The sequence below is a fragment of the Rhea americana genome, unplaced genomic scaffold (genome assembly GCF_003343005.1).
Source record: "Rhea americana isolate MKP2758 unplaced genomic scaffold, rheAme1 scaffold_524, whole genome shotgun sequence".
NCBI lineage: Eukaryota > Metazoa > Chordata > Aves > Rheiformes > Rheidae > Rhea > Rhea americana.
The window spans coordinates 66,242-82,390 of NW_028186673.1; the positions used below are offsets into that span (position 1 = coordinate 66,242).

Below are 16,149 nucleotides of genomic sequence, written 5' to 3' on the forward strand. Positions count from 1 at the left end.
GCTGCGCGTGCGGGGCCCCGAGGCCGCCCTCTTCCTCCAGGGGCTCCTCACCAACGACGTCACGCGGCTCGCGGCGGCGGCCTCCCCGCCGCGCGCCTTATACGCGCATGCGCTCAACGTCCAAGGCCGCTGCCTCTATGACCTCATCCTCTACAGGTGAGACCAAGCGGCGGGGGGAGCCGGGAAAGACCATGGCGAGGCGGCGCCGGGGGGGGAGGGGGGGGAAGAGATAGGCGGGCTCACTGGAGGCCGCGCGGTTGCCWTGGAGACGGAGCGGCCGCGGCAGGGCGGGCCGGGCCCGCGGCCTCCCCTGGTAGGGGGCTCAGCGGTGCATGTGGTGGACAAAAACTCTCCCTTTTCCTCACCCGATGGCTCTGCTTTTGCTTCTGTGTTTTGGGAGAGAAATCCCCCGCATGTGATTAAATTTCCGTGTGAAAAAACCCTCCCCCGCCCCCGTTTCTTAGCACTCTACCTGCCCTCTGCGCCACAGCGCGGTACCTCCCAGTTTCAGCGCGCCCCTCGCAGCTTTTCCCGAGTCTGAAGGCTATATTTGGACCATATCCCCCAAATATTCCCCAGTCTTACAGTTAATACAGTCATTCAGGTGACCGCAAGCTCCGAGGAATATAATCATTACCCGGTAGGGCCGCTTCGCGCAGGCGGACGTGGAGGGTCGCCACGAGGGTCAGTGCAAAACCAGGCTCTTGCCTGTCCTCAGCTCCTGCGTTAACGCTATATTAATGGTGCAAGATAACGCTCGGCTTCGTCCAGTAACGTAATTGCCAGGCTCTTCCCCAAGTTGTTTTCAGTCTGGAAGAAGTAACAGGTGAGTGAGGCGGTGGGGGGAAGGGCATGTCAGTACTGGAAAGGTACTTATTATTATTAAAATAACATTAAATATTAAATAAAGAGCTCTTGCTTCCTCCCTGGTGGTGTTTTGGCTTCTGACCTCTGCGCATGTGACTCTTCTTAGGCTTCACGAGAATCCAGAAGAAGAGCCGCACATCCTGCTGGAGTGTGACAGCAGCGTGCTCGACTCTGTACAGAAACATCTGAAACTGTACAAGATCCGGAGGAAAGTGAGCATTGCCCCCTGCCTGGACCTCTCTCTGTGGGCCGTTATCCCCAGGGAGCAGCCCGGAGAGGTTGCCGCTTCTCTCAACAAATGCGCAGACCAAACTCTGGTTTTAACTCCTGATCCCAGAACAGAAGTCATGGGCTGGAGAATGATTACAAAAAAAGAAGCAAATCTACTAGATATTGTCCCTGGAAGTCACATTGGGAATATTCAGGATTACCACAGGCACAGGTATAAACAAGGTAAAGCCAAGTCCTATTTTACACTCTGTGTTACTGGATTTTGGAAAATAAATTACTATGAAGAATTCATACTCTGATATAAGACAGTGGAAGAAATTATAAAAACTGCAGTGATATGTCTGAATGTTTAACATGTTCATATGTTCAGTAATTGTTTACTATTTTGAGGATATAATTGATCCAATAGTTACAATTCTGTCTTCTGGCAGAATCAATATTTGAGTACAGTTTCCCATTACGAAGGTTATGGGACTGTGGGTCAAGAATACTAATAGGAAAAAAAAATAGGATTACTCATTTTCTTAGAGTAAAACTTTAGTTTGTGTCCTGATTATTTTTGGATTATGCACAATCTATGTGTTTTATCTGTTGCTAAGGAAATAAAAGGAAACACTCTTAAGTCACTTTCCTAAAAAAATGCGTTCTTGGATTTCTGGAGTTAATTCTGAAGCCAAAAGAGTGTTTGATCTGAGAGTAAGAGCCTGTGCCTGTGCAGGGCTTCCATTGCTCTTACTGTGGCTACACAGATAGTGGATTAAATTAAGATGATGGTCCTCTGCACATAAGTAGTGATCGTAAGCTCAGTCTATCTGATACAGAAATGCAGTGGAAAGTTTGAGCAACTGTTAATGGGTCAAACTGGACTTGACTGTGCCACGTTTTCTGATATACCAGCACTAGTCTTGTGTGCTGCTGCAGAAAGCTGGGTCCAACAGATTCATTCAAGCAGAAACATTCTGCTTCAAAAAAACAAATATTGTGTCATTGCTCAGAAAAAGTGAGCAGTTGTAGCTACTTACACAGACATTCGCCAAGGATCAGAGACTATGGATGGGGCTGATACCCTAACGCAGCAGCACTAACACTGGTAGTGGGGAAKTGGCTGAACACGTGTTCCTCATATTGGCAAAAAAAAAAAGGAAATAAAACTCATCCAATTTTGACTATATAAGCATAAGAGGAGTAGTAATAAGAACATATCTTTTATCTCRGCATCTCATAGTGTATATGCATATAATATTCTTCATAAAGATATGAAGGAGGACATGAAAAAGAGGACATGAAAAAGATGCCATAGTGATTTGAGGAACTGAAAAAATCCTTATATCTGGCAAGGCGAGAACCTTGGTGAAGATTTTATGAAAAAGATAAGATGAGGACTTGGTGACCATTTGTATAGGAAGGAAATGCCAGGTATTGGAAGGCTTTTTATATTCTCAAGGAATGGTAATCAGGAGACAATGGTTAGAAGTTAAAGACAGACATTTTCCAATTTGTGCTTAGTTGTGAAAGAGGGTTTTATAACAAACTACTYATGGAGAGAAATGGGCCTCCATCAGCTGATAACTTCCAGTGGAAAACAGATGGGTTTCTGTAAGCCGTGCTTCAACCAAACAGGTTATAYCTGCCCAGACTCTGGAAGTGTAATGGGACTGCCAGACTGGCAGTCACACTGGATGATCTAATGGTCTTGTTTCATCTCTAACCATTAGGAACTCATGACTAGAGGTTGGCCTCTGAAAAAAATAAGAATTTGAATTTTACGGTTTAATTATCCAAACTAGCCCTTAATTTTAGGTTTAATCAATAAAAAAGAGGACTTTGGGGCTGCTATTCTGACATTCCAAATGTCTGAAATTTGAGAAATTGATTCTTGCTAATTGTGGAAGATAATGAAAAATAGTCTTTAAAACACTGTTTTATCAAAGATTTTTCTGGTTGTGAATTACAAGGAGCATCATTTTCAGTAAATTCCTTCAGTAATTCTACAGGATGATATGCTTATTTTCTAACAAAAAATAGTGACCATTTCATAAAGCTGTTGTCTGTAGCTTTGTTTTTAAACATTTGCTGTTCTCTTTCCTATATACTCTGAAATTTTGGATAAAAGATAAAATTTGCATTGTTTATTACTACAGAAGCAGTCACAGAAGCATTTGTAGTTGGCCATCTTATGTTCATTAGACAGTTTTGAATAAAATAACTTTTACTGCCATTAAAATCTGCTTAGAGGATGTGGTGAGAAGAGTATTGCCATTGGTATTAAGTGTATGTTGAAGCCTTTGTATCTGAGTCTGCATAGTTCCGAGTGCTTTGAATTTCCACTGGTATGCCTTATGAAGTGTTTAAAGCTTCATGAAATTAGGTTCTAGTGCAGTTTTCTATTTATCTTTAAAAATAATCTTTGCTAACCCTGATCATTTATGGCTAGTGATTTCATTTAGGCCCAAACTGGAGTACTGGAAAGCCCTTTAGTTCACATTGCTGCTTCTCACTTACAGATTATCTTGGTTTTATAGCACACAGAGGAGTCATACACCTGAAACCTAAAATACTGAATATCTTACTATATTTACCTGTTGTTTTTACTCTTTTCCTAGGAATTCCTGAAGGTGTGAAAGATCTCCCTCCTGGAGTAGCCCTCCCACTGGAATCAAATCTGGCCTACATGAATGGTATCAGCTTTACCAAAGGTTGTTACATTGGACAGGAGTTAACAGCCAGAACCCATCACATGGGTGTCATTCGCAAACGCCTGTTGCCCGTTCAGTTTTCGGCTCCTCTTCCCCTGGAAAGTGTTCCTGAGGGTGCCGAGATCTTAACTGAATCGGGAAAGTCAGTTGGGAAGTTCCGAGCTGGAGGAGGTGAACTTGGTATAGCTTTGCTGAGGCTAGCTAATATAAATGAACCACTTTGCCTCAATATGCCAGGTGATAAAGTGAAGCTCACTGCAACTATACCCGAGTGGTGGCCAAAACCTGCTGGTAAATAAATGAGGAACCACTTACTGCACAGTTGCCTTATTGAGAATATATAATTCGTCTGACAAGCTTTTCGAAGGTCACTCTACCTTCAGCTTCTGTTTGCAGTGTTTGATTGAAAGTGTATTAGCAGCATCCTTCAAATCAGGACTAAACAGCAGCAACCCAAACCAGCAGCAAGTCACTGATGGAAGGAGAATAATCTGTTAACACTTTGTGGAGAGATCCTTGGAGGATAAGGTACACAGGGAAATGTATAAATAAAYTCAGTTTCTCTCTTTGTTCTATTAAGAAGTGTAGAGGTAAGTGGGACTGGGCTTTTCTAGGCAACAAAACATGGAAGATCTTTGACTTGACCATAGCACYCTCATGGTCCAGCCACTTTCTCTAATTTGCACAGAATTACCTCTGAAGAAGGGCAGAGAAAGGCTGGTTACTGCTGGCTATCTGTGACATAGGGAAAATCAGAGTAAAGCTAGTTATCTCGGTACTGGTTCCCCTTGCATACAGCAAGACTGCTGAAGTTATATAAGGAAGAATATAAAAGACTGGACTACCTTGGCATCTGGCAGGGAGGTCCAGCAGGCTAGCTTTATGTAAGGGTGCCCAATATTTATTTAGATGGTGCTGCGTGCTGTTGGACTGGACTCCTGCTGAATTTTTAATCCACCATTTACCAGATCGAATTGTATCCGAGTATGGTGCTGTGTCTATTGAGACACTGACGGAAGTGATTGGAGTGTCATCATTGTATGTATTGAATGTTTCTGTTCAGATTAACCATTCTGTGCTATTACAAATTATTTAATTGAGAGCATGCTTGCTACACTTATGTTGGCATAAGATATGTGTTTGTTATGCTCAGGCTGAAGTGTTCACTGCAAAATATTCCTTGCATTGAGCTTCTTATTAAACATGCTGATTGGATGGATATTTTTTCCCATCACTATTACAGCTAGTTATGTTTAGGGAGAGGAATGCCTTGTTCTTCACATTTCAAATCTCACTTTTGATACCTCACCACGCTGAAAAATGTGGGAAAGCCTTCAGAGATCCCTGCCCGTTTCCCTGCTGCAGGGCCAGCAGAGGGAGCACAGCCAGCAGCAGTCTGCAGCAGAGCTGCACTGCAGTTCCTGATCTTGGTCTTGCATACACTGTTTCCCTGAACGACTCTTTCAGTGAGGAATGTGATGTTTTACGGAAGTGCATTGTTGCCTGCCCTGCACTGACTCTATTTTACTGGTGTACTGGTAGGAGTAAGCTATTGCTAGAAGGAGTTTCCCTCTAGTGTAACTAATTCAGTTGCCAACAACAGTTGAGGAGTTTTGTTGTCATCCTCCTAATTTGGATGTGCACAGGGTTAMCTAGGAGGAATGTTTCCTTGCACAGGGAATTGCACTGTTTTAATTATGCCAGTACATTTGATAGTGAGGGAGATACCGAAATAAAAGTGCTGCGATTAAAGACACGAAACAATAGGATCGCGTGCTCTGTTGAATCTTAAGAAAAATTCTCCAAACTTTCCTGAAGCCTTCAGCAGGTAGGTTACATTGCTTTTTTCACATAACCACTACAAAGCTGGCGAAGGGACAGCATGTCCCCATCTCACTGTGAAATGCTTTCTACTTCCTTCAGTGTAAACTGCAATCTCTGGAGAAGTGTGTGCTACTACTGAAGGGCACAGCGCTGCCCTGTGTGAAAAGCTAAGAGGAAAATATCAAGCAGAGCCTATTTGCGTCCCTGTGGGTCTCATGCACCCCCTTCACAAGCCTGTCAGCATCTTGCTTTTTGCTTAGCCTGTTGTTCCTGACCAAGGGCTTTCTCCTCACTGACTTCTTCACTGCCACTCTTGTTCTCCTAGGAGCTCTCTRTGGCCTCCATACGAAAAGGCTCTCTTTGGCCAGTCCCTGATACCGTTTCTAGCTGAGGTTTTCTCCATCCGTCGTCCCCTGTGGGTATTCAAAACAGCCCAATACTTCAAGATCTCTTCGGCTGCTGCTTTTTTTTCTGGCTCTTGCTGATCTTCTGTCTTTGTACTTGTTTCTACTTCTACAATCACAAAATTTATCCCTCTCTTTSCTCTCCAAAGCCAGCCAGCTCTATGCCTCATCACCCTGTCAACCTGCGCTAATTTATATATATTTTTATATTATAATATATCTATTATGTGTCCAGTGTTGAAATGGTATGCATGAAGAAGCAGGTGATGAGAGAGAGGAGTAGGTGAGATTTTCTGGCAAAATAAAAGTTATTGTATACTTATTTGTAATAAAAACCATCCAGAGCACATTCTGTCATTGTATTGCTGTAGCCATTACTGTGAAGGAAATTTATCTGTGAAAGATGCTCGTATTGGTCAAAACTCCTTATGCTTGCTGTAAAATGATTCTACGGAATAGCTCATTAAAAGTTGATTGTATCAGTAATTTTAAATCTACATGTCTGAAAGAAAAGAGACACAAGCTTTTATTTACTTAGTGTGAAGATATATAATGGAATAGTGGTGGGGTTTTTTTGCTGTTTGCTGACAATAAACATATCCCCAAAGAGCTTTAGCTCAGGAAATTTCTTTAGACTGTGTGTTACCTCTTTGTCAGGTTTTAGATTGCTAACGAAGTCTTTCTGCTGGAAAAAGAATTTAAACCACAGTGCTTTGCATGTTCTGGATCCTCTGACTGTGACAAAGGCGGGACAGTGGTGCCCGTGTTCATGCTGGTCTGCCAGGAGGAGCTTTTCCTCCCAGCTACCCATTGTGCAAAGTCCTCTCAGAATAGTTATATTGTGCTGCTATATATGCAGCATGAATAAACACTACATTTCTTCCATTTGGGGAAGCCTTACATATCTTTTCTGCTGCACACACAGCAGAAAAGGCAGTTTCTTTTGCCTTGTCAAGTATCCACAGTAGTACCAAAGGCTGCATTTTTCAGAGCACAGGTTGCAAATGTGGATGCTTAGATCCAGAATATACATGCATTTTTTTTTCCAGAGGTACTAGATGACTTCAAGAGGTGAGAAAGGATGTAGTAGGTATTGCAAGGGCAGCCCCGATCCTCACCCTCTTGTTTTATCTTTATTCTCCCTTCCAGCCTGCTGCATCATTCATGTATTTAGCTGTGCTTGGGCTGCAAGRTCAGGGTATCAGTTGTCCTGGTCTGAGGCTGCCATGGTGTATGCCTTAAGGACAATCAACAGCGGAGTAAATCGCATTCAGCTAAGGTAGACTGAAGTGCAAGAGGAAATCTATTGTGGACTGAAGACATGAAAGGTAATCTAATTAAACGTTAAGTGGAGCTATTAAAAAATGGGGGAAATGACCACTGAACTTCTCTCTGTTAGTCACAGAAACTAAACGTTTGCAGGGTCCTCAGAGGCGCTTTTAATAACCAATCTCCGCAGGAACATGGAAGACCGGTAGAGAAATAAATCACTGCAGTGCTATTGCTTGCACAGCCTGACAGCTTTTGTGTAGTCCAGGATAAATATTAAGGACTGCCTCACTAAAAGGCTCTTTTCTCAATTGCTGATTTTCTCATTGATCGTTAACTGCTTGTTGCAACTTCCAGCCAGATGGGGACAGCTAGAAATAGAGACATCTGCACTCAGCACCTTACTGTCCTTTTGCAGCCTAGGGAGAGAAGGAGCACGAGGTGGATACTAAGACTTGGAAGACTTTTAAAGGCCCAGGGTAGCGCAGCTGAGTGCATTTACTTCTCAAACACTGACAGTGAGGTGAGGTGAGTCCCACACCAGGTGTTTGTCTCAGACTAAATGTTGCTAGCCAAAACAGCTCATTTGTAGACATGAGGTTGAGGGCAGCCTGTTGTTTGTGACTTGCTTTAAAAGTCTCCAAGAAATGGCTGGGCTTTTGCAAACTGGAGCAGAGACTTGAAAAATGTCCAAGAAGATAAGAAGGAGATGGTGTGACCTTTCTGTCAGAAAAATCTCCTCAGGTGGTTAAGCTGTGTGTTGTAGTTTACCAGCTCCTGAGCAGGTTTTTCTCTAGGTCTCAGAGGTGGGCAACCTGTCTCCTTGCACCGCACGGAGGTGGGATGGGAGTTGGAGCTGTGCTGGGACCAGGAGCTGAAGGGTAACGGAGGAGGCACCCGCAATGAGAAATTGGGAGCCTAGACTCAGAGGAAAAAGGATCAGGCTGGGAGCGACAGGTACTGCGYACCCTCATCCTCTCTATTTGCAACCAAAAATGAGTGTGCGCTTCAGCTCTTTATCCGGCTCTGCCTCGATTCTCTCCTGCAAAACGGGAATCACAATGTTGCTCGTTTCCCCCAAGGGCACGATTAAAAGTAAATTGAGCAAGATTTGTAAAGCACATGAATGTTAAGGGGAGCTGCAGGATGGCAGATGAGCAAATTAACATTTCTGCCTCTGGAAAAGGCTTGAATGGCCTGTGGTAAATAAAACTTGGGGCTGCACATTGAACAACGAAGAGGAAAACAACGATTTAGTATCTGTTCATTCAACGCCCTCTGTCTTGCATGCTGAATGAGAGAAGGCCTTGTGGAAGAAGCACTGTGTGGCTATGTAACTGAATATTGTATGTAATGCTTATGCACAACATGAGAGGATTAGGGCCGTGTGGAGAGCTTCAATTCCAGTATTTCTTAACCGTTAGGCAATACAGCCTCAGTTACATTCTTTATGGTTACTGTGTACGTTACTGAGGCTTAATATCGCACCATCCTCCCCACCGCTTGCTTCAGGGAGCCCAGCATGCGTTCAGGAGCGTTATCCCCTGAAGAAACACCGCACGTGGAAGCTCCAAAGGGGCCCGTTTGCCTGGCGAGGCCAGGTTTATGGGGAGAAACGGTAATTTTCGCGAGAAGCAGCGGTGATCGCAGGCAACACCTGCCTCCGGCGCACGGCGGGAAAGCGCTGACTAACGGCTACTCCCCCCCCCAGCTCCAGAATGGTTCCTTCCCCTCCTCTCCCCGCGCAGTGGTTTCTCCCACCAACGGCCGTTGAGCGAGGGCTTCTCTCTCTCAGAGCGCGCGGTTGAGGCGGGGCGCGCGCGGCGCGGCCGTTGGGGCGTCTCAACGGCCGGCGGGGGGAGGGGTGATGGTGGCGCGCGCTGCCCCTCACACGGGTGGGGGAGGAGAAAGAGGGGGGATGTGAGAGGGAGAGTAAGATGGTGGCGACCAGCGCTCAGGCTCTGGCTCCTCGGCCGGACAGGGCTTCCCGGTCAGAGGTGAGGCGTGAGTGCTGCAGCCCGGAGCCGGGTTGTGGGCGTGAAGGGGAACGATGAGGCGCTTCGCTCCTGAGGAGGAGCGAGGCGTGTGAGGGGAGGAACCGGCCCTTTTCGCCCGTGGGAAGCGCTGCCGGTGTTGCGGCGGGTTTTGGTGGGCTCCCTTGAGGCGAGGGGAACCCTGGTGGCTGCTGATAGAGCAGAACGGTTTAAATAAAGAACGTATCTGGGAAAATACAAGGCTGTTTTTTCCATTCTGCCTGTCGACTGTCATACCTTGTCAGAGAGCTGTATGCACTCAGAAGTTAGAGAGCTGCGAGCACGGTTAACACACCAAAAATGAGTGATGTTTCTGAAGAGAGATAGGAGAAGAGAGCTGTGAAGTAAGCAAGCATTATAGCTTGAAATCCCAACAGGGTAAGACAGGAATCGCTTTCTGAGACTGCTGAGGGGAAAATACTGAAATGTTTGGTTTCAGGAGAAAGAAGATTTTTCTTTCTCTGATTTGTTTCTAGAGGTGATGTTTGATTTCCTTTTAAAACTCTGTAATTCCCTATTGTAGTAAAAAAGCTAAAACGTTGTCCTGATGTGGTGAGGGGTAAGGAATCCAGGGAAGTGAGTGAAACTTAAGCTTGCTTCAGATGTCCTGAGTTACTAGAATCACTGCAATCTCCTATTTTAAATGCACTGTTGATAGAATGAATTCTCTTTGAGTGTAGAAGGTTGTATCTGAGCATCTTTTTCTTCTTAACCCTGAATTATTTCAAGTTAACAGGTCTTTTAGAGTCCCAGCAGATATTTGAAGCTTTATTTTTGAGTATATTGGTTAGTTGGTTAGCTGTTAATGTTTTATTGAAAACTTCGGTGTCTTTAGTGTATTAGGTGATTGCACAGATGAATGTCAGGAACACAGTGCATTCCTCAAAGCCTGTGGTGTTTCTGCTTTTGTAGCAAGCAAATATTCTCCAGGGTTTTCAGTACAGCGTAATTTGGGAGCTTCTGTTGACGTTTGCACAGCCATCACTGATGAAATTCAGCACTACTCAAATGCTTCTGTGCAGTCAGCCAGGGGCGTTTTGCCTGTTATTTTGAGATGAGGGTGTAGGTGCTAATGTTAGTCACCTTGCAAGAATATTGTTGGGAGCCTGTTTTTATAAGATTGCAACTAAATTTTGACTTCAAGCTATTCTATTAAGCATTGTGTTTTTGCCTGCATTGTATTTTGCTTTTGCTTACATAGCAAGTCTTGCAGAAAATACTGTTTTTCAGGAACATGCTGTTCTCAAGCTAGCGGAAATAATTTATGCCTAAACTGGTTTTGTGGACTCGCATCTGGATTTTTTTTCTCTCTCCCTCTCTCTTGCCCAGGTCAAAGAAGTACAAAATTCTTCTTTTTGACCTCATTTATGGCTATTAGTGCCCATCTGCATTACTAAAATTAATGCATGTTTTCCAGCATTATGTATGCTGTCGTAATGCTGGAAAGGTTGGTCTTTCTATTTGATTTCTGGTCAGAGCATGGCTTAAGTCATCATTCTTTAAACACTTGAGTGCAGTCTGCTTTACTGTGTGCATTGATGCAAAAACACTATTGCTAACTAATAATACCGTGTCTGATAGAATCTATTGAACACTATCAGTAAAGAAGGACCATGTTTGTCATCTGTGTGAATGAAAAGAAATGCTAACTTTATACAGAGTTCCTATATTTTGGTGGACTGTTTAAACGTTTTTGTCAAGATGGGGTAGCGAGAAAGTAGGAGACACTATACAAAACACACCTCCAGCTTTTAGAAAGATACTTAGAAGTCAGTTGAATGTTTCAGTCCTTAACTTGTGAATGTACTATAGTTTGAAGTGTGTCTGGTGGTGGAATAACTGAGTTATGGATCTCTAAAGCAGGGGTTTTCAAGCTGTGCTATTAATACAAGTGCGTAGGTAGACTCCTGCTTTAAAAACACTGAAGTGTAACAGTGCATCRTCAAAAAGGAAGAGACTTTATTCCAAAAGCCTAAATGTGGAAATTGGTGTAAAAACTTTCTCTGGCATGTTTATGTATATTATCAATTTTAAATGGTTATGTCTGYGTAAGACTTCTGGAGAAGGACAGTCGTGCTCTTTGAATACCATTCTAGCTTCATCTGGATAGTAACCAAAGGGAGAATAAGAATAATGTAAATGAGGGCTGAGATTTTAGGGATGGATGACCTCATTTCCTATTTACTGCTGTGTCACAAAAGCTGTGTAGAAACATTTAAATAATATTTTGGGAATGTTACTTGGTATGTGGAATTCTTTCTGCAGTGTTGCTTTTAGCAATGCTTTCAATGGCACGAAATGTAGAAAATACTTCAGGAACAGAAGATAACTTCGGACAAGATCCTTTGTTCAAAAAAAAAAAGTTCAGTTTTTTTGAGTGCTTGCAGTAGGTTGTTCAAGAACTTAAGACAGAATGGTTTTTTGGTTTCTACTCTGAATTCTAGCTGTCATGAAAGTTTTTTCTTGCAAGATGGATTTGTACCATGATAAAAACTTCAGTTTTATTGTGCAAGGCTAAGAACGTATGTTTTTTAGATGTAACTTGGCTACTTTGAGTGTATGTTAGGATGGCTTCAGGTTTTAGAAAAAAATAATCAGAGCTTGTAAGCTCTGTACTTTCTCTTTTATTCTAATCCTGAAACTCTATAATAATAGTTGGCTGAAGACTGATGACCCTTCCCAGCAACCAAAATGTTTTCATAGTGTATCTGTTTTGACAACTTAATTGTTTTTATGTTGTTTTCTTCGTGAAGATCGAAATGATAGTGGAAGAGAACTTAATAATTTACTCTAAATTATATTATTTCTATATTCTTTTTAGAGCGTAAAAGAATATAGTAGTATGAGAGAAGGTTCAGGGATCACTATCTGAATTAACAAAGCAAAGAGCTGTGGGGAAATGATGGCTTTATTATGGAAAAAAATGTGTGAAAGATGGTAATTATTAACTGTCTAAAGAGAGATATGGCTGATAATGGGGAGAGGATGTCAGGTATAGCACATACATATTGATATGCGAGACAATCTTTAAATAAAATAGCCTCAGTTTTTAATTCTTATTACAGGAGCAATAAGGCTAAATTTGCTCAAATTGTGCAAGTCTTTCACTGTTACTGAGCTATGGTGAGCCAAATGATAGTTTTCARTGGGGAAAATAGGAACAGAAATGGCAGTTCCATTGTGACTACTGACAAAATATATATTCCAGCCACTTACTTTTTGTGTGGAAATGCCAGAACCCCAGAGGTACAAGGGACAACAAACTTGTATTTAAATGTACAAGAGTTCTTAAAACGATGCTAATATAGCTCATGRGCATTCAAAGCTCCTCAGTAGGAAGTGCTTCCTGATGACAGCTTCAAGGTTGTAGAAGTACACTCTCACCTGAGAGGAATTGCTTAGAAATTACTTCATAGGTGGGAAATACAAGAAGGTGTATTTCAAAACCTTCAGTACATTTTCTTCTTTCCAATCTGAGAAACATTTCTAGGTAAATTAGTTCAGAGGTATTTCTCTGACAGTTCCTGTAASCCTCTATATTAAGGAGAATTTGTTTTGTTTTCAAGCCTCACAGTTGTAGTCCTGGAGTCCTGTACCTTGTAGCTATTGCACAATAGAGGAAAGACTACAATTCCCAGAGTACTTCCACATACTGGTACTCCAGTGACATCAGACGTTACATGGCTGAGACTGGTTGTAAAGCAAGAAGACCAAAAATGTAAGCTCGGTGTTTCTTTCACTTCTGTAGCAGGGCCTTTGGCAGTGTGAAATCTGTGCTTGTTAGGGAAGGTTTACGGTTGCTGCAGAGGTATTTAAAATGGAGTATATCTGAAGAAACCATGAGGTGACATTTAAGGGCAAGCAATTTATACTGTTTCTCTTAGTACAGCTTAGAGACTTCTCTATCTAGGAAAAGCTGTGTGGAGYAATTGCTTAACGCCAGTGCTGCTAGTTTGTCTTGAGGAGCCTTTTTTCTTTCCCACAGCCTGAAATCTGCCTGCTGCTTTCTGCTGTTTTTGTCCTGCAGCTTCAATGGGTGGAGTAGAGACGCTGTCCAGAGCCTGGCAACAGTTTCTGTGTGTGTAGAGTAACTGAGGTGTGTAGTGTGTGTGTCCCATGGCAGCAATGTTACGGAAGGTACATGAGGTGCTGTGGTAGCACTGCTTCGGCACCGGGTAGGCTACGCCACCGGACTTGAAGCACCGGGATCGGTGAGCTGCTCCTGCTGCAGTGCTTCAGCGTGTTCAAAATTGGCATGTTTCAAAGCCTGTGCTCCCTTTGCTTCCTTGGTGGCCTGTGTCAGTGGAAGGAATGCATGCAGGGAATGGCTGGTGGTAGGATCTGTGCAGGTTGGTCGTGAATGGAAGTTGATTCTCACAGTGGGAGACGAGATATATGTGGAATTTATTGCTCAGGTGAGCTGTTAGCTGTCTGAAGTAACACTGATATTTTAGGAAGCTGGCAAACAATTCAGCAAAGTGATTTTTTTGCAGTGTAATTTTTTGATATAGGTGTTATAATGCTGTAGTTTAAAACAACTGTGATAATTTATTTGCCTGACAATATCCAGCTTTTCAAATGATTGTCTGTTACGAATGTCTGACACAGAAACATAATTCTCCARGAACAAATGTCTCTTAGTGTTCACCACCAGAGCCTTCTAATAGAGACAATGATGAGAGACTTATGAAGAGGATAGGAAACTTGGGAATACTTGCTATCGTCCCTGTTCTGAGTAATTTAACAACCAGGTAATAGTTCCCCCCTGATTTCTGTTTAAATGGTATTGTGACAGCATTTAGTTAAGTCTGCAATCTCTGAGACCTCTACTACTTGAATTTCACAAACTGAGGAAGTGGTCAAGTGGGAAAAGTAGCTTTGTATCTGATCTCAGCAGTCTAATGAAAATAAGATTAAAATCTATATAACAATATATAGTATATATAGATYTTTGTACAACTGATAAAAATTCTAAGTAATTGCTTGGTTTGTAACTTCAAAGAGTTTTGACACATTCAGTAATGGGCAATTTCATCATTTTTGTTYGTTTAAAAACATCTTTAAAAATACATTTGGAACTTTTTTTGATTAATAGAATTCAAATTGTACTAGATAGTCACTCTATCAAACTGAATCTGGAAAAAATACTTAGTCGATCACCAATTGGAATTTTATATTTCTAAAAGAAAAGGTTTCCTGATAATATATTGAATCCTATTCTGAAAAAAATACATATTTGAAAGGATGTGATTTACAAATTGTGGCTAGCTTTAATGCATTTAAACTYTTCTCTGATTATTTAACTTTTTAAATTGAGTAAAAGTTAAAACCTCAATRTCTGTTTGTTTAGTACTCCCATGTGTTTTCTTGCTCTGCTAGAAGATAATGGCATGTGACACATGTTAAGAATTCCAAGGTGAGGGTGAATATATATAGGTAGCTGATATGAAGTCTTATATTTCCATGGCGCCTGCGGTGAGTCTGAAATCTGCTAGTCAAATACTTAAACGTGTATTTGATTACTTGAAGTATTTTGAATATTGTAGGCTGCTTAGAGATAAATGTGTTAAAGTAGCTATTTTCCCACGTATAAGTAAAACTTTTTGGTTTTAGTCCCAAACCTGAGCTTCTAGTAATGGCATTTTGCAGCTGAGTTGATTGTTCTTGTAGTTGATAACTTTGTGTCAGTGTTTTATGAAGGTGTTTTATTTGTTTTTAAGTTAGAGATTACTCCTTATGATGTCTTACRAGCAAAATTCATCTGCTGAAACTGGAGGGAGTAAGAGCAGGAGGYGTAAGCTGTTGTTGCAGGAAAATTCAGTTGAAAATAGCAGGGCTCCAGTATTTGAAGTACTTGTGACTTTGGACCGTGTTACAGTTTGTATATGATTAAAATCAGCCTGAGTAACGTTTTCTTTTTTTTCTTTAACTTAAATGAATTACCGATAAGGGCTTTGTTTCTAAGCTACCTGCTGGCAAATTACTCATTCTTTTTTCAAATTAATAAAACAAAAACCAYGATAAAGGTAGAGGTTAAAAATTCAAATTTCTGAATTAGTAACTTTAGAAAAGGTTGAAGCCGTAATAACGACACATACTGTGTTCAAGGGTAATGCTTCCATTACCCGTTCTGTAGGGGGAAAAGCAAGTTGCGCAGAAGCCACCAAAATCAGTAGAATGGCTCTGCGAGTGCTGAAGGGGCTCACTATTTACAAGTTTCATTTGAAGTTTCTAATGTTAACTTTAAAACGTGTTGGTGGGAAGATGCATCTTGTGGGCATTCAAACTTTTTTACACTTTGAAGGGTTAGGAGGTTTTTTTTTTTCCCTTGCGGGAGATGAAGGTTAAGTTGTTGAGCTGTCTGTCATAACTCCTGTAAGTTTAGAACCATTCCTCAAATTCACTTAAATTGAGGGAGAGCCAAATAGATGTGTCAGAGAGAATAAATTTCAGTAAATGTCGTAAAAGACAAATTCATAGAAGAGAGGTGTAGATCAGTGTCCTYCCAGAGAGAAAGGCCTTTGCATAATTAAAACTGTTCAGCGGGGGCTGCCGGTCAGCATGCAGGTAGAACCAGTCCTACCACAACAGGCTCTTAGCTGTTGGTCATTAGGACAAGTTGGGAGGGAGCGGAGAGAGTGGTGAGACCAAGAGGATGTGTTATGGAAACTGCTGCTGTTATGACTGGCTTTGGATAGGGCATGAATGCGCAGGAAGCCATTTTTCCCTGCTGGTGGATCTTCCTGTTTTCCTTTGATGTTGCTCTTGTTGCCATTCATCCTTTTGTTTGAAGCTCTTCTTGATCGTTGTCAGAAGAAAAGAACA

General features: G+C 42.0%; 2 protein-coding genes across 4 annotated transcripts in view; both read left to right on the top strand.

Moving 5' to 3' along the window:
- The first annotated feature begins 40 nt into the window (after positions 1-40).
- IBA57 (iron-sulfur cluster assembly factor IBA57) lies at positions 41-6,631 on the top strand. Its single transcript, XM_085318199.1, has 3 exons — positions 41-156; positions 974-1,320; positions 3,702-6,631. Exons 2-3 carry the CDS (start codon positions 1,215-1,217, stop codon positions 4,091-4,093), a joined length of 498 nt encoding a protein of 165 aa, XP_085174325.1. The 5' UTR covers positions 41-156; positions 974-1,214; the 3' UTR covers positions 4,094-6,631.
- The window catches only part of LOC146588325 (meiosis-specific coiled-coil domain-containing protein MEIOC-like), a 38,619-nt gene continuing 26,755 nt past the window's right edge, over positions 4,286-16,149 (top strand). Inside the window, exon 1 of one of the 3 annotated variants that reach the window (XM_085318198.1) lies at positions 4,286-4,322. Coding sequence is in view for 1 of the 3 variants with exons in the window: in XM_085318196.1 (XP_085174322.1) it covers positions 9,229-9,288 (60 nt within the window). In the remaining 2 variants the exon portion in view is untranslated. Of the gene's footprint in view, positions 4,323-9,212; positions 9,289-13,005; positions 13,043-16,149 lie in introns of those variants that run through there. The other 2 variants (XM_085318196.1, XM_085318197.1) reach the window with 2 other exon arrangements.

Bases quoted from the DNA above. Each gene is read 5' to 3' on its own strand.
- IBA57 (XM_085318199.1), top strand. From the start codon at position 1,215: ATGGGCTGGAGAATGATTACAAAAAAAGAAGCAAATCTACTAGATATT. The intron at 1,321-3,701 runs GTAAAGCCAAGT...CTCTTTTCCTAG, and splicing joins CAGGCACAGGTATAAACAAG to GAATTCCTGAAGGTGTGAAA.